This window comes from Perognathus longimembris, chromosome 3 (assembly GCF_023159225.1).
Source record: "Perognathus longimembris pacificus isolate PPM17 chromosome 3, ASM2315922v1, whole genome shotgun sequence".
Lineage (NCBI taxonomy): Eukaryota > Metazoa > Chordata > Mammalia > Rodentia > Heteromyidae > Perognathus > Perognathus longimembris.
Window position 1 is genome coordinate 81,622,094 of NC_063163.1, and position 18,567 is coordinate 81,640,660.

Sequence of the window (18,567 nt, forward strand, 5' to 3'; positions counted from 1 at the left end):
ACAGTGCCATTGCCTACATTTTCTGTTTATTTGGTACTGAGGAATCAAACCCAGTGCTTCATGCATGCTAGGCAAGCACTCTACCACTAAGCCACATTCCCAGCCAAAGTGAACTAATGCTTTCTTTTTTTAGGATAGTCCTAGGGCTTGACCTCAGGGCATGGATGCTGTCCCCAAGCTTCTTTATGCTCAAGGCTAGCACTCTACCACTTGAGCCACAGTGCTACTTCCCTACATCTATATTTTTGATAAGCTCACTAAGGAGTTGGAATGGGAGGGAGATCTACTTTAGTCTTTTACCCTGATGATGATAAATTTTTATTATTTTCCATTTATAGAATGCCAGCTCAATGAAGTTAAAGAGTTTTCTTTTTCTGGTATCTAGAACAGTAGCACATGGTAGATACTTTGCTGTTCATTGGAGTGGATGTATCTTTTTCCTTTTGTACCTCCCTGCAGAGATTGAACCCAGGCCCTTGTACATGCTAGGCAAACACTTTACCACTGAGCTACATCCAGATTCTGTTTGGCTTTCATTTTATTTTTGGGAAAGAGTCTCACTGCTAACCTTGCCAAAAATGGCCTCAACCTATCACCCTCCTGCCTCTTCCTCCCAAGTAGCTGAGATTGTGTGCTTGTACCACCATGCCTGGCTGAGTGCGTCTCATTTTTGAAAGCACTTCTGGAGGTCCTGGTGAGTAGGCAGGCCTGGAAACTTTGCTTTAGAGGACTTAACTCTCTTCTCGAATTTGAAGCTACATTTTTTTTTTTTTTTTGAGGTGGGGATGGGGATCAATGTCTCACTGGGTATTTCTCTCTTGAGTAATAAAGGTCAGAGACAGAATCCTGATTTTGGGTAAAACCAGATCTGTGTGTGGGTTGACGCTCTGGCACATTACTTCATCAAGTTCTGATGACCTTTGTCTTTGGTTCATAGTGAGTCATCTGGTAGAAAGACTTAAAGCCGGGGCTGGGAATATGGCCTAGTGGCAAGAGTGCTTGCGTCCTATACATGAAGCCCTGGGTTCAATTTCCCAGCACCACATATACAGAAAATGGGGAGAAGTGGCACTGTGGCAGAGCGCTAGCTTTGAGCAAAAAGAAGCCAGGGATAGTGCTCAGGCCCTGAGTCCAAGCCCAGGACTGGCCAAAAAAAAAAAAAAAAAAAAAAAGACTTAAAGCCTCTTTGTCATTTTTTTGGGGGAGGTAGTGTGGGTGGGTACTGAGGATTAGAACTCAGGGCCTCAAGCTTGCTAGACAGGTACTGTACCATTTGAGCTACACCTACAACCCTTTTGCTTTCATTAAATGTATGTATGTATGTATGTATGTATGTATGTATGTATGTATGTATGTATGTACTTATGTATTTATTTATTTAGGCCATTCCTGGGCCTTGGACTCAGGGCCTGAGCACTGTCCCTGGCTTCTTTTTGCTCAAGGCTAGCACTCTACCACTTGAGCCACAGTGCTACTTCTGGCCGTTTTCTATATATGTGGTGCTGGGGAATCAAACCCAGGGCTTCATGTATAGGAGGCAAGCACTCTTGCCACTAGGCCATATTCCCAGCCCTCATTAATTAAAAAAAAAAATTTTTTTTTAAACTGGGACTGTGATTCTCTTAGGTTTTCCAAGTAAGTTGATGCCACTGCACCAAGCCTTTTTTTTTTTTTTTTTTTTTTGCCAGTCCTGAGCCTTGGACTCAGGGCCTGAGTACTGTCCCTGACTTATCTTTTTGCTCAAGGCTAGCACTCTGCCACTTGAGCCACAGCGCCACTTCTGGCCATTTATCTATATATGTGGTGCTGGGGAATCGAACCCAGAGCTTCATGTATAGGAGGCAAGCACCCTTGCCACTAGGCCATATTCCCAGCCCTGCACCAAGCCTTTTATTGATTGATTGGCATGGAGTCTTGTGATTTTTTTCTTTTCTTTTTTCCTGGCTTGATCTTGAACTGCAATCCTCCTGCTCTCAGTTTCCTGAGTTGCAAGAATTACAGATGTGAGTCACGGATGCCTGGCTTTCACTTTGTATCCTGTAGCTCTGTAGCATGGTGTTTAAGCCTGGATTGATTTCCTAAAGCTGCCTTCCCTATGGGTGTTGTGTATTCCACAATGTGCAATATACATGGTAGTAGAGTTTTGAAATGTGGATACCATCCTGGGATAGCCACAGTATCCAGAATCAGTTCATCTAGGGTGCATAGTGGGACTTCTTCATATGGAATTGTGTTGGTGGGTCAGGTTTAACTGGGCATTCTGGTAAGAATGCAGTCTGTTTAGGCATCTGTCATTTAGCCTGTCTACTTTGGCCCCATGATGTGGAACATGCTGGCTAGCAGCTCTGATCATTTTTGTGGCTTGTCTTCTTTAGTCAGATTAATCTTGGTTTGTGAAGATGTGGGAAGATGTTTGACCCATATAGAAAAGACTAATGTAGTTTGGGTAGGTCTCTTCTGATTAGGAGTGAAGAACACATTTTTTGTACAAGGTGCTTTTCATATTTGGAACATAAGGGATACACAGACACTAAGTACCAAGTAGTGGTCTTAAGAGTTGCCAGTGAATGCTGTATTTTTGGTTTTGAACCTCAGACTGACAAGCTGATTCGCTTTTTCACATCTTTAATAGAGCTGTAGGAAATTTATAACTGCCTTGTGTCATCATAAATATGCATTGTCCTTTGAGACATTTGGGTTCTAAAAGTATGAATATGTCTGTTATTATCGGTGAATTTCTTTTGATGTTTAAAGCCCTTTTTAATGGCAATATATATTTAAAGCAGATGTATAAATTAGCATTCACCCACATACTCAGGGCCTGCCGGGAACCAGGTTGGGAAGTGGGTGAGCAGCCAGGTGGCTTCCATAAGCTCTCTTTGAGAGAAGGGGTGTGTGGCTTACATCTGCCAGGAATTTGGGGGAAGTAAAGTATGCCTCTTAGGTGCTGCCCCATCTGAGTGTTGCTCTTCTTCTTAGTTCTGAAATAAGTTTGTTTTTAGCAATTTGCAGTGTACATGGTATATTACTTTTCAAATGCAATTTTCCAGTGGGTGCAGAATGTAAGAAGTCATGGGAATAGAGTAGATTCCCAGGTTATAAGGAGTCTGTGGGAAGGATGAGAAATTTGGTTCAGGATTGACAGACTGGGCAGACTTACTGCTTTATCTACTGGGCCAGCCCGGGGCCAGCAGATGCCCAGTGCCTGGCTTGTCTAGAGTTTTCTTCTAATTCTATACTAAAGGCAAACAGGAGTTTAGAGTATAATATTAAGAATTCACATTGCAGCATTGACTGCTGGAATATAGTATATGGTAGATTTAGTGTTTGTTTTTTTTTTTAAAGAAGTTTATTTGAATCTTACCTTTTTTCAGAAAGATTGGAGACAACTTAAAGGAAATTTGTAGCATGACCAATAAAATGGGAAATCAGAGCTGAGGACTGAGAACTCCTTAATGGTTAACAATTGCAGCTGTGGTCAGAGGGGTCCCAGCTTCCTTCAGTACAGGAAGGAGAAGGATGAGGATGGAGTAGTAGCTGGGGCTCTCTCTCCTATGGGTACCAAGCATTGCATCAAGGCCTCCAAGATCTTTGTCTCATCCTCATCCTCATGCAATGCTGCAAGGGGATTAATCCAATCCTCATTTTGCAGAAGATGAAACCAAAAGCCAGAGTGGTGAAGTCACCGGGGACAATCCAAAGCCACTCAGGCTAACTGGCCTCTCTCTAGGTAGTGTGTTGACTTAGGAAGGAGGGTTTTGGCTCCTTGGGGTAAAGGTGTTCTTTTTGTTTTGTTTTGTAGTTGCTAGGCTGGCGCTCTACTGCTGAGCCTTGCCTCTATCCTTTTTTGAGCTGGTAATTTTTAAGCTAGGGTCTTATCTTACTTCTTGCTCAGGTGTGAGCCTAGGCAAAGGGCCACCTATTTTATGTGTTCTTTTGTATATAGAGTAACAGGCATGTGCCACTGTGTCTTGCTCTCCAATGAGAAAGTGTCTCACAACTTTTCTTCCTGGGCTGGCCTTGAATGGTTATCCTCCCGCTCTCGGCCTTCCAGGTAGCTAGGATTACTGGTGTGAGCCACTGGTGCCTTTTTTTTTTTTTTTTTTTAACTAGTAAGTCATTTTACCCGAGGCTTTGTATACTTGTGTTTTCCCCCCTACATGCACCAACAAATAAAAATTATTTTTCTCACAAAAGGGAGGTTATATTTAATTTTATACAGGATACCATTTTATATTATGGACAGCTTTCCATGGTAGTTTCAATAGGTGGAATCCATTTGTTTGTTTGTTTTTTTAAATTTATTTTTAAAATTATCTTTAAAAAGTTGCACGAAGGAGTTGCCATTTAACAAAGCAGTTTATGAGTACAGTGCATCTTGATCACTGTCATTCCTTTCACCATTCTCACCTATCACATTTAACCCCTCACTTTTCTTTCTATTTTTTTTTGCTAGTCCTGGGGCTTGGACTCAGGGCCTGAGCACTGTCCCTGGCTAGTACTCTACCTCTTGAGCCACAGTGCCACTTCTGGCCTTTTCTGTTTATGTGGTCCTGAGGAATTGAACCCAGGGCTTCGTGTATGCTAGGCAAGCACTCTGCTGCTAAGCCACATTCCCAGCCCTTTTCTTAATTTTGTAGGATATGTATTGAATTCTTTTTGCCATTTAACAAAGCAGTTTATATAGACAGTTCATCTTGATCCATGTCACCCCTTTTACCATTCTCACCTATCCCTCCCAACCCACCCATTCCCTACTTTTCTTAATTTTGTAGGATAAATATTGAATTTTTGACTGCTTCCTCTTTCATTCATCTAGCCCTCTCCTCTTGACCCCATTTCACTCTTTCAAGCACCTGTTTCCTGTTTATTTTGTTAAGCTTTATTTCTGCTCATCTAAGGAATTATAGTATTTGAATTCTCTCCTGAATTTACCATATTTCAGATAATATCTAATACATGTTTATAAGCTAATTCTTACCTCCTTCCACATGAGGGTTAAACATGCAGCCTTTGTTTCTCTGGGCCTAACTTAATGTTACTACATTTTTTTCAGGTCTTTCCATTGCTTTACAAATGATACAATATCATTCTTTCTAATGGATGAGTAAAATTCCATTGTGTGTATGTATTACATTTCCTTGGTCTATTTGTCCATTGAGGGGCATCTGGGCTGATTTCCATACCTTGACTATGGTGAATAGTGCTTCAATGAACATAATTGTGCTGATGGCTTTCCTGGTTTGTCATCTTTTGGATAAGTACCCAGGGGTAGAATTGCTTCCTAGCAAGAATAATAAAACAAGAGAAAGACATAAAGGGTATCCAAATAGGGAAAGAAGACGTAAAACTATCCCGATTAGCAGACAATATGATCCTATGTTTAAAGGATTCTCTAGACCCCTCTCCCAAGCTACTAGAGCTGATTAAAAAGTTTTGTAAAGCAGGGTGCTGGAAGCTCACACCTGTATCCTAGCAACTCAGGAGGCTGAGATCTCAGGATCAAGGTTCAAAGCCAGCTTGGGCAGGAACATCTATGAGACTCTTACCTCTAATAAACTACCAAAACAATGCCATTAGTGGAGCTGTGACTCAAGTGGTACAAGTACTAACCTGGAGCACAAAAGCTTAGGGACAGTGCCACAGGCCTTTGAGTTCAAGCCTCAGGACTGGCACTGAAAACCCCCACAGCTTTGGTAAAGTAGCAAGGTATAAAATCAACATGCAAAAATAGGTAGCTTTTTTCTATAGCCAACAATGAGAAGATTGAGACTGAAATCAGGAAAGCAACTCCATTTGCAAGTCTCAAAAAACACTCCCAAATTAACCTAGGAGGTGAAAGACTTCTACAGAGAAAACTACAAAAATTTAAAGAAGGAAATAGAAGACATAAAGAAATGGAAAGACTTTTTATGCTCCTGGATTAACAGAATTAATGTTTTGAAAATGGCAATACTGCTCAAAGCAATCTGCACTTTCAATGCAATACCCATTAAAATCCCAACATCATTCTTCACTGAGATAGAGAAAAAAATCCCAAAAATTCATATGGAACCTTTTGACAAAAGGCCACAAATTGTAAAAGCAATCCTGAGCAGAAAAAGTAGTGCTGGAGGTAAAACAAAAAACTTCAAACTGTACTACAGAGCCCTAGTAATGAAAACAGCTTTGTACTGGCACAAAAACAGGCCTGAGGAGCAATGCAGCAGAAATAAACTCACAAACCTCTAGCCATCCAATATTTGGTAAGGGAACTGAAAACATAGGCTGGAAGAAAGACAGCCTCTCCAACAAACATTGGAGAAAATTGGATATCCACATTCAGAAGACTGATACTGGATCCTTATCTATTGGCATTAAAAAAATATTCATCTCATACCTCATCATTATCATAGTTTAGTTGGTCTCTTAGGAAGGCTGTCTGGAGGATTCCCAAGGTTTTATTTTTCCCTGTTATAAACCATACTGCCGTGAATCTGTTGGCTTATTTGTCTGCAAGTTATTGTGAGCACCTGTAACATAAGTCACTAGAGTAGAATTACTAGGTCAAATGATATATATTCATAGTTAAATTTTTCATAGAGACTGTCAGTTGCCTTCTGCCCTGACTGTGAAAGGAAAATATTGTATCACACTTATTACACATATCTCAGTTTCTGCTGGGTGCCAGGGAGAATACAAAAGGGATGTGAGTTTTGTTGCTTCCCCCTTCCCCCAAGGAATATACATCTGTGCTGTCTAAGTAAACCTGGGAATGTCTTGGGTGTCACTTTGGGTGGGTAGAGGAAGTGGGTGGATTTAATTCACCTTTTCAAGCTTGCCTTGCAAATATCACACATGGTGTCTGGGCCTTGTCTTTCATTATATTGATTCCCTGGGGTAACAGATATAATTTTTGTGGGGCAGGGACCTCATCCTATGTCTTACAATACGTCTTGCACATCTTCCTTGCTTGGTAGAGACATTGTAATTATAACATGTCAGGTGGTATTTGAGGATCTAATTAAAACATTCCCTCACCCCTCCCTGTTTTTTGTTTTTTTTTTGAGTGTGTGAAAAATTAATCACTTTGGCATTATATGCAGGTCATGGAATATCAGCCTGGAGGGGATTTGCTGTCACTTTTGAATAGATATGAGGACCAATTAGATGAAAATATGATTCAGTTTTACCTAGCTGAACTGATTTTGGCGGTTCACAGCATTCATCAGATGGGATATGTTCATCGGTAAGTGAGACTCCTGAGTAGCATTCTGAGCATTTGCCTGAATCGTGTTAAGAGTGCCTGCATGGAAATCAGTGATGAATGACTCTAGGATCAAAATAAATGCTTCATCTAGGTTTTAGCCAGTGTTACCTCTAATCACTCAAAGTAAATTTTCCTATAAGGCAGATGTTTCAGCATGTCCATTTAACAATGAAGTAGATATCAAATACACTAATGTTCTTCAGTTTGCTGATAAGATCTAGCTAGTTAACAGATGTAAGCTCATAGGATCAGGAAGCCTTGAATGAGATGTTTGAGCTCCATGGTAGAAAAGCAGACTTGGTTTGCAAGAGAAGCTGGCCTAATGCATAAGAACAGAAGATCATAGAGCTGGATTCTGTGTTAGTTTTCCATCACTCTATCAAATACTCACCAGCATACAAGAGGAAATGTTTGTTTTGGCCTATAGTTGTAGTGATTTTAGTCCATGATTGGCCCTGTTTCAATGGGCCTGTGGCAAGGCCACTCTTTGTGGTAAGCAAAACACCTTGTTTCATGGTTGGGAAGTGAAAAGATAGGAAGAGTCAGGGGTCCCACAGTCCCCTTTGGATGGTGCTGTAGTGTGAATCTGAACTGCCCGCCCCCCCAGGCTGTTGAGTTAAATGCTTGGCTGCCATCTGATGAGGCATTTGGGAAGTGATTGGATCATGAAGGCTCTGACATAGTCAGTGGCTTAATTCATTAATAGATTTTAAGTGTATACCTTGTTTCCAGTTGCTTTATCTGCATACTGGCAGACATGGGTTAAGTCCCTTTACTGTACCATGCTCTTGTGCTTGTTTAGCCTTATCTCTGCCCAAAGCAGAGGAGGCACTCAGCTCCCTCTTCCCCGTCCCCCCAGCAAAGATTTCATCACTTCCCAGGAGTGCCATGCCAGGACTAAGCTTTTAACATGTGAGCCTTTGGGAGACACTCAAGATACAAGCCATAGCATACTTTGAATAGCATCTGTTATTAATAAACAAAGATGTTCCACAAACTCCTGAGTGGGTAAGTGTATCTTTGTACATCCTCACTATTGTGATGTTTTATGCACGTCTGAGAATGTTGGGGAAATTCAAGGATGACTAGTGCAGGAATCGCAAAATCTGGAACAAAAACTCAGTCATCCTGTTGGTTAACCACATGATCTCTGTTCTTATATGTAAATGTGTATCTCTAACAGAAAGAATCCAGCTGATACATGTATGTACTTTTTCTTTCTCCTTTTCTTTCCTTTTCCCTTTTCCTTTTCCTTTCCCTTTTCCCTTTCCCTTTCCCTTCCCTTCCCCCTCCCCTCCCCCATCCTTTCCATTTCCCTTCTTTTCTGTTTCTCCCTCCCTCCCTGTCTATCTTTCCCTCCCTTCCTCCCTCCATCCCTTCCTCCCTTCTTTCATTCTCTCTCTCCCTCCCTCCCTCCCTTCCTCCCTTCTTTCATTCTCTCTCTCCCTCCCTCCCTCCCTTCCTTTTTAAAAAATCTTTTAAAATTAAGTTTGTTTTCTGACCTGTGTGTTGATCAATCATATCTATCAATAGAGAAGTTCTGTGTAGCAGAACACATTATGGTTCTTGGCTGAAATTAGATGCGAGGTTACCACTTACTTGCTGAATGCCATGGTCAAGGTAACACTGATTCAGGGTCCTGATTTTCTTTCAGAGACATCAAGCCTGAGAACGTTCTCATTGATCGAACTGGACACATCAAACTGGTGGATTTTGGATCAGCTGCTAAAATGAATTTAAATAAGGTGATAACAACATAGAGAAGACTGCTTAGCAAGAATTATGTTCAGATAGCATTCTGTGTCCCTCATAGGTTTTGGGGAGTATTGGAATACAGGGGTGAACCACATTTGAGAGCTGTGATCTACCAGTGGATGACTCCTTGAGGGGTGGGAGGTGCAGATGGAGACACATAGCACCCTGCTGGAAGCCATGCATCCCATACATGGGCCTTCCAGAGACATTTAAGTTGCAAATCAGAGCACATTTCTAATTGCACCCATAAGTCATTTACAAAGGTGATCCATGAAATCCTCAGTTGGTTCATGCCTATAATCCTAACTACTCAGGAGGCTGAGATCTAAGGATGGCAGTTCAAAGCCAGCCAGGGCAGGAAAGCCCAAGAGACTTATCTCCAATGAATCACCAGAAAACTGGAAGTGGCGCTATAGCTCAAAGTGGTAAAGCACTAGCCTTGAGTAGAAGCACTCAGGGACAACTTTCAGGCCCTGAGCTCAAGCCTCATGACCAGCAGCAACAACAAAAAAGAAATCCTCAGTTGGTGGCTCTACACAATAATCCATAAAATGTGATGTTTTATGTATACTTGAGGATGATATAGGAATGCAGTGGTAGTTCAGAAATCACAAACCATGGCACCTCTTTGAAACACCTTTAAGCTGGGTGCTGATGGCTGACATCTGTAATACTAACTAGTCAGGAAGCTAAGGTCTGAGGAATGTGATTTGAAGTCATCCCAGGCAGAAAAGCCCATGAGAACTCTTAACTCGAGCCAGCAGAAAGATGGAAGTAGTACTGTGGTTAAGGTGGTAGAGGACCAATCTTGAGCAAAAAAGCTTAGGGACAGTGCTCAGTCCCTGAGTTAAAGATGTTTGTTTCCCCTTGATTTGTCTTGTGTCCTACAAATTACCTTGTTATAGCATCCTGATATACTTGAAAATACATTGATGAACTATAACCATTTTTTTCAAATCTTCTATTTCCTGTTAGAAAAATGAATCACTAGTGCATTTGAACCAATTATTATTATTTTTTGGTTTAGAGATGGATAAGGTCTCTTTAATGGGCAGATATCATGACCCATCTCATTCCTCTTAGGTTTAACTGCTGCAGACTCAAACATAAATGCATATTAGAAGAAGACATGTACCTTATTTATACAAGGAAACAAATGTCATAGGTAGCTGTTATGGCTGTTATATAATGTAGTTATATTAATTTTTGAATTAAATATTCTTAAGTGTCAAGGAGCAGTGTTCAGAATGTCATTTTTATGTCTTGGACTTTTGGCAATAATTAAACTGTCTTCCCCCATACTAATTAGGAAGGCAGGAGATGAGCTATGGAGATCAAGAGCAAGGATACTTTAAGAAAAAGATGAAAAAGTAAAAAAAAAAAATTGTTAAAATATCATCTAATAAAGTTGGTTCACATTGAAATGTGAATTTTGAGGTCAACTATGCAAGAAAAAAAAAGAGATTAGGTCTAAGAGAAAATTGACTTATGTTTTAAGACGAGTTTCATAACTGAGCCACTTGGTGACTTAGACAAATCCCTTAAGAAGTTGGGTTTTTTCCCTCCTTTTTATGGAAAGAACTGATTCTCGTGAAAATGCACAATTTAAAGAGGTTAGAGAAGCTGCTTTCCAAAATGCCTTCAGGTCTGAGAGTTAAGTCCTTTACATAAAGTAGAATATGTAAAATTGCCTCCCACCCCCCTCCCCTGGGTAAAATTCTTTCGAAGAGAGGTGGATATTGTAAGGGGATATTAGGAGAAGGCTTAAGAGTTATGTTGTGTCTTTGCACCTCAGCCTCTGCTATGAGGGTTCTGCAGCCCTGAGCCTTGCTTGAGATCATTTACTCTGTTCAGGCCATTGGAAAAACAGGCTCCCTGTGCTATCCAAATTCAGCACTTCTGAACCTCAGATTACATTCTTACAATCTATTTACTTAGTAGATTATAAGGCTGGGCGCAAAGCCTATAATCTTTGTTACTCAGGGGGCTGAGATCTGAGAATAGAGGGTTGCAGCCAGCCTGGGCATATAAATCTAGAAACTCTTTATCTCCAGTTAACCAGCCAAAAGCTGGAAGTGGAGGTGTGGCTCAATTGGTAGAGTGCCACCCTTGAGTGAAAAAGCCAAGTGAGACCTGGAGGCCTTGAGTTCAAGCCCCAGTACTAACACAAAAGAGAAAGAGAAATTTATAGAGTCAAAGCATTTAAACTTATGTACAGGGGCCGAGGGTGTAGCTCAGTGGTAGAGCATGAATGAATGGGTTTAATCCCCAGCACTCCCCCCACCTCAGATTAATGTATAATTCTGAAACAGATGTAAAAACTTAGGTGCTGAATTTAGTGTAATAAAGCACAGGAAAAAAAGTAATACAAAATTTAAATTTTACCTCTCAAGAGTTAAGAATGTATAGATGGCATTAGTGATGAAATTCATGCATTTGGCAGAATGACCCCGAATGAGGGCCTTTTTGTTCTAGACCATTCCATGTTGTGGGGAGGTATGCTGTGTGTTACAGGATGTTTAGCCTCATCCCTGATCTCTACCAGCAGTGTCTCCAGACACTGCCAACTGTCCCCTGGGGGGAATGGGACATAAATCACCCTCCATTGAGAATGCCTGCAGTAGGTTGAGAAGCATCTGAACGCTAATTAATTAGAGCCAGCAGTATGTGCTTGCAATAAGAAAATCTACTCAGGAAACTAGATTAAGAGCCACAGTCACTGCTTGGTAAGTAAATGAGGGTTAGGAATATAAACAGCCTTGTCTCTGTATCTGGAGTCGGCTCACTTCCCAGCTTTTGGTGGAGAGGCAGGGCTGCCATTCATTTCAAGGTACTATCTTTCAGTGCTTCAAACCACCTTACTTTTTTTTTTAACTTTCTAATTATAATTGCCTTCATTCCAGGGAGTCTGCTGGGGGCACTCAGGATTTGGGCAGGTCCAGGCTCAGCCTCTGATTATTTTGGTCAAGGAGATAGAGTGTTAAGTGCATACACTTGAGAATATTGCACCTTTTCCCCCCTGTGCTCTAAGAACCAGAATGTGAACAGTGAAGAAGGAAGATTTTATTAAAAAAAACAACCCAGGGGCTGGGGATATGGCCTAGTGGCAAGAGAGCTTGCCTCGTATACATGAGGCCCTGGGTTCGATTCCCCAGCACCACATATACAGAAAACGGCCAGAAGCAGCGCTGTGGCTCAAGTGGCAGAGTGCTAGCCTTGAGCAAAAAGGAAGCCAGGGACAGTGCTCAGGCCCTGAGTCCAAGGCCCAGGACTGGGAAAACAACAACAACAACAACAAAAAACAAAAACCCATTTTATTATAGAGATGCAATAATTTGTAGACTAGAGCAAACATCAGTGTAGGGTTAGGATTGGAAATATTTTGCTTTATATTTTGAATCAGTGGTGGAGGATTAAACATGTTTCCTTTAGATGCTTTATGGGCCTAATGTAGGGTCTATGTGTTTTCTGTACTCACAATAGAACTTACAGAATTGAAAATAGAACTTACAGAATTGATATTACTATGTGTTACCCAAGAATCAGCCCATCATTTCTTCCACCTTTCCTAAACCTTTCCATTGTGTATTTGTGAAGCTTAGGTGTATTGTGTTTTTCCACTGTCTATTGCCTTTACCTCCAGCTTCTTACTGAAGAGTGTAGCTTTGTTAAGTATGCACCTTTACTCAATAGGGACTGAGGCATAGTGACCTTTGACCTACTTTGTGTGACTTAGATCAGTCACTTTGCTTTATTAGTGATTTGCTATTTTTATCTGAAAGCATGGCAAACATCTGATATTTCTTTTTTTTTTTTTTTTTTTTTTTTTGGCCAGTCCTGGGCCTTGGACTCAGGGCCTGAGCACTGTCCCTGGCTTCTTCCCGCTCAAGGCTAGCACTCTGCCACTTGAGCCACAGCGCTGCTTCTGGCCGTTTTCTGTATATGTGGTGCTGGGGAATTGAACCTAGGGCCTCGTGTATCCGAGGCAGGCACTCTTGCCACTAGGCTATATCCCCAGCCTGATATTTCTTGCTAGGTACATTTGTCTCTCAAGAAGCCAGTAGTAAAACAAAAACAAAACATTATTTGTAAGTGATAATCAGCCCTGCTTAGCAATTGGAAACCCAAAGGTGACAACCTTTTTTGATTTATGTAGGAGTGAAAAGATTTGATTTCTTTTCCCCAAGAGGAAAAACATTGTGAGAATTGTTTCCCTTACTTCAGCAGGTGTATGTTTATGCCCTAGGCAGCTAGATGGGAAAAGCTAAGTTTTAATGATTTTATGTTTAAGCATTTATGGAAAAGAGGTGGGCGAAGAAGATTCTTTCTTCCTCATTTGCTTTTTTTTTTTTCTTTTTGTAAAAGGATGGACTAAAGGAATTCAGTTCTTTTTTTCTACTCCCTTTCATTTTTCCATTTCCCTAAACATGGCAGATTGTTCTGTCTCTAGTCATTCCTTTATGGTCTCCTTACTGATCTGGTTTATTTTCCCCATCAATACAGTGAAACATAATTATCATTTCCTATTTCCAGGGTCCTTTCAGATAGCATGCGGAGGGCAGGTGGGGCTTCTAGCTCAGGTTTACTTTTAATATCTCTCCCAAATTAGCCAGCTCAGTTGCCACCAGAGGACAATAAACACGTTGTAAAACATTTATCAAGACATGAGAGATTATATGTTGAATGGTACATTTAATGTGTTTAGAGGTCAGTGATGGATGGAAAATTGGTAGTCATTAAAAACCTTTGCTAATTGCTAATAAGCACTGTAGTAGGAGTTGTACAGAGAGTAACCTCTGGGTATTTTTCTCTCTCATAGCTTCCATGTACATATTAATAATGAGTTTAGAAAGTCAGACAATTATTAGATATAAATATATATATAATCACATGTATCTGTTATAGGACAAGAGTTAGTTAGGTTGTTATCTGGTTCACTTTGATAAGTCTAACAATAGCTCAGTGACAGAGGTTTATGTCTATAATTTTGGCTACTTAGGAGGTTGAGATCTGAGGATGGCAGTTCAAAGCCAGCCTGGGCAGAAAAGTCCATGGGATCTCATCTCCAAATAGCCATCAAAAAGCTGGAGTTGTATGGCCCAAGTGGTAGAGTACCAGCTGTGAGGAAAAATTAAAAAAAAAAGAGCGAGCTGAGTAAGTCCTAAGTTCAGGTTCCAGTACCGGCACACACATAAAGAAGCCAAATCATTAATTGAGAAACAACACATTGACAATATATAGTCTGACTGGAACACCTTGATAAACTTGGCCCAATTGGATCTAACTCTTTGTGAGCAAGTGACTATGCCCCATGCACTGAAAACAAGGAGAACTGAGTACTTGAAAACAGTCTACCTGGTAATAAAATAAAATCTAACCATTTCAAATGATGCATGCCTGACAACTGTGCAGTTCTGGTCCTGCAAGATAATTAGGCATTGAATCAACAAGGGGACATTTAATGAACAACACGGAGGCATTATCCTCATTTAGCCAAACCAAGATGTTTAGTGTTTTTCTTCTCTGGTATTGGTATTTGAAGAATATCTGTTACTCATTGTCAAGGCCTTGTAGTGTAATCTTAATCTTGTCTTGAGCTCACTAACATTTGCATACTCATTAAGATACTGAAGTCTTGGCCCTGACTTCAGAGATCAAGCCTGCCTCTGAACTTAAGCTACTTTGAGTTTCCACAGCTTAAGTCATTTCTGTGGTTCTGTCTAGAACAAAGATTTCCCTCTTTGCTCTGACTTCCTTCCTTCAGTACTGGCTGCCTATTGGTTTCTTGGGTAAAGCAATCATCTAGCTTTCTTCAGTGGATTCTTGCTGTGGAAAGGCTATTTCCCAAAGCAATGCATGACCAGTGTCCTAACAGCATTACGCTGCTGTGCATGCACGAGAGTATACACACACACACACACACACACACACACATACACACGTACCACATATACAGATGCGCACACACACATGTAGGCACACATACTCACACACTAAGAGAGGGTGTTGGGAGAGAAGTAGAAAATGTAATGAAAAGGTTTTGGGCAGGAGAATGCACAAGTTTAAAGTTCTAGACTGGCACAGCATCACCCTACTTCATTACTGGGGAAGCTGACCTCATCGTACCCTCTCTAAACGTCCCCTTTTCTCTCATTACCCCTTTAAAACAAAGCAAAGCAAACTGGTTTTCTTGATTTAAAGTCTAGCTTTCAAGTTCTGTGGCCCTATGCCCTAGGTCTCCTGATTTAACTCAGGGGAGTCTTAAACCTCCTTTCATGAAGAGAATGTTTTTCTGTGCCATTTAACCTTTGACCTGAGAGAAGCCCATTTACTGAGTTGGGTTGTAGGCCAGTAGATCAGCAAAAGTATATGACTCAAGCTAGGGTCTCTGTTTCTAAATTCATTTTATTATTATTATTGTTGTTATTTTGGTGCTGGTAGTAGAGTTTGAACTCAGTGCCTGGTCTCTGTCCCTTTGCCTTTTTCTTTTCTTTTTTTTTTTTGCCCAAGGCTGGTGCTCTACCACTTGAGCCAAGCTCCACTTCTGACTTTTTTCTGGTTATTTGGGGATGAGTGTCCTCATGGACTTTGCTTTTCTTGCCCACATTGGCTTCGAATCATAATCCTTAGATCTCAGTTTCCTGAATAGCTAGGATTACAGGTGTGAGCTACTAGTGCCTAGCAGCCTGATTTGATGGTGAGGAAAGTTAGACAGGTTATCCTTCGATGACCTGCTTCATAGCTAAAAAAACAAAGGGATTGCCTGCTTACATGGTTCCCTTGTTAGGGGTAGAACTAGCAAGAGGCAGAAAGCCCAGTTCTTATGTCACCATCACTTCAGGAAGCAAGGGACATTTCAAGACTGGAGCAGAGGCAATCAGAAGGACACCCATTTTCTGGGGTGGAGGGTATGTCAGCCCTTTCATATATTTAGCCTTATTAAAAAACCTGGTACATTGTCCTAATTTCTCTTTACCAAGGCTAGTGCTTGGGCACCACTGGATTGAACAGTGGGGAGAGATTGCAGAAACAGGAGTCAGGGGTGTGGAATGTAAACTCTTTAATATCTCATCCTAGGTGGAAGTTATTATTTATCATTGTACCCCGAGGTGGTATGAAGTAGGAAGGTGGATTCCAAAAGTGTCTAGAGATCAGACACAGTGGTATATGTCTGTAATCCTAGTCCTTAGGAGGCTGAGATAACAAGATCTTGAGTTCCAGGCCAGTCTGGGCTGCAAAATGAGATCTGGTCTCAAAAAAAAAAAGGCAGGTTTCCAGTTTTTGCAACCTTGAGATATAATATGTTAAGACCTTCAGTAACCATTTGTGAATTGTCTTGCTAGTTAGCTGCCAGTTTTCTGGTAATGCTTAAATTAATCTCACAGATTTAATTTTAGGATTTGTTATTTTGCTATATTATTTTTGAAACTTTTGTGGAGCTGGGATTTGAACTTAAGCCTTGTGCTTGTTAGGCACTGTGCCACTAGAGCCTCACCTTAACTGTATTCCATTTTGCTGTCTTCCAAAGAAAAAGAATTTCAACTAGATCAGCTACTTGCGTCATGAAGCAGCTTCTATTCCAGCGATGTCCTCAGCTCTCATTTGTATAACCAAAGGGCGAATGTCATCCACAAATCTTCTCCCTTTGCCTTTGGATTGTGTTCTGCACTTTTCTTTTAATTAGTAAAGCGCTTGTATTTCCTGATAGCATTGCCACTTGATGAGGGTTGAAGTGCCTGGGAGAATTGTAATCAGAGCAAATCAGCTTGTGTCTGATGTGGCTGTTGGCAGTGTACTTGAAGATAATTGAAGGGTTGCTGTATGCTTTTTATTTATGGGTTTCTAGGTGAATGCTAAACTCCCGATCGGGACTCCAGATTACATGGCTCCTGAAGTGTTGACGGTGCTGAACGGGGATGGCAGAGGTACCTATGGCCTAGACTGTGACTGGTGGTCCGTGGGAGTGATTGCTTATGAGATGGTGTATGGGAGAACCCCATTCACAGAGGGGACCTCCGCCAGGACCTTCAATAACATCATGAATTTCCAGGTAAAGGAAAGTCAGATTGGGGAAGTACTATTGAGACATGGCATTTAAAAAGTGTGTGAATGGATGTTTATGTGTAAATAAGCATAGCATTCACTTTGTGCCAAAAGCTGTCCTAAACATTTTATTAATTGTAGTCCCATTGAACTGCAGCTGCCAGTAATTGTAAAATGGTGTCATTATGTCGTGTACTGCTAAAATAGAAGATCTGCTGCTAATTAATCTGGTATTTTCACTGGAAGTGTAATGCATCTCAATCTTAATGTTGTTAAATGTTCATAAATGTGAATCTTAGAACTGACGAAATAGAGTATGTGAGCTCAGTTCTTCAAACAACCATGTGGATAGGTACTATTATTGTTGTTGTTATTATTTTCAGATGAGGAAACCAAAGCAGAGGTAGGTATTTGCCCCAAAATAATCTGACACTAAAGTCTGTGTTCTTGATTTCAGGTTATACTTCTTAATACTAACAAATATGAGTGAAAAAATGAATTAGAATTATAGTATATATAATCCTTTCTTATGTAGTACACACCTTCATATATATATAATTATTATAATTTCACTCCCTATATAAATTTTACTATATATATATTTACATATAAGACTAAAAATTAAAACTATTTCTGAAAAAGGCAACACATTTCCATTTTCAAATTTGTGATGCTGAGGATTCAACCTAGGACCTTGAACATGCTAGGCACAAATATAACACTGAACTCCACTCCAACCCCCCATAGAAGAGTATTTTCTAATAACTACACTTTTCATTGTACTTCAAGCCCATTCCTTAAGGATATGATAAATACACATTTTTTTTTAGGTTCAACTAGAAAGAGAAAGAGAATTCATTCATTTGCTTTGGGTATTTGGTTCCATTGTCCTGGAATAGTTAATGAATTAAAAATTGGTGGTGGTACTGGGATTTGCACTGAGGTCTTGTGCTTGCTAGTCAGATGCTTGCTTCACTGCTGAGCCTTGCCCCCAGTCTTCGTTTGCTCTCATTTTGGGATAGAATTTTGCTTTTGGCCCAGGCCTGTGCTTGGACCTTGATCCTCTTTCCCACTGTAGTTGGGTACATGCCACTGCACCCAGCTTTTTCCATTGACATGGTGTCGCATGAACTTTTTTTTTCTTTCCCCTGGGATGGCCTGAAACTGTGAACTTCCCAATCTCAGCTTCCCATGTAGCTGGGATGACAGGTCCATGCTTCTACACTCAGATTAATATGTATTTCTTATGTATATACGTTTTCTTTGTCTTGTTTTTGTGGACATGGTGGAGATTGAACTTGGAGCCTCCCACTTGGTAGGTTATTGCTCTACCTCTTGAGCCACACTTCAGCCCCTTTTTGCATTAGTTATTTTTGGGGTAGGGTCTTGCTTTATGCCTGGGCCAACCTTGGCTTTGGTCATCTAACTGTGCTGTCACATGTGGCTGAAACCACTCTGCCTAGCCATTGTGCCTCCTTCATAGCTGGGATCACAAATGGCATGCCACCACATCTAGACAT

The 18,567-nt window shown here is 40.7% G+C and overlaps 1 protein-coding gene across 8 annotated transcripts in view; it reads left to right on the forward strand.

The window, feature by feature from the left end:
* The window catches only part of Cit (citron rho-interacting serine/threonine kinase), a 176,565-nt gene that overhangs the window by 31,337 nt on the left and 126,661 nt on the right, over positions 1 to 18,567 (forward strand). For 7 of the 8 annotated variants that reach the window (XM_048342854.1, XM_048342855.1, XM_048342857.1 and 4 more), the window contains exons 6-8: positions 7,086 to 7,228; positions 8,904 to 8,994; positions 16,851 to 17,054. In XM_048342854.1, the coding sequence (XP_048198811.1) occupies positions 7,086 to 7,228; positions 8,904 to 8,994; positions 16,851 to 17,054 (438 nt within the window). The remainder of the gene's footprint in view (positions 1 to 7,085; positions 7,229 to 8,903; positions 8,995 to 16,850; positions 17,055 to 18,567) is intronic. The other variant, XM_048342861.1, reaches the window with a different exon arrangement.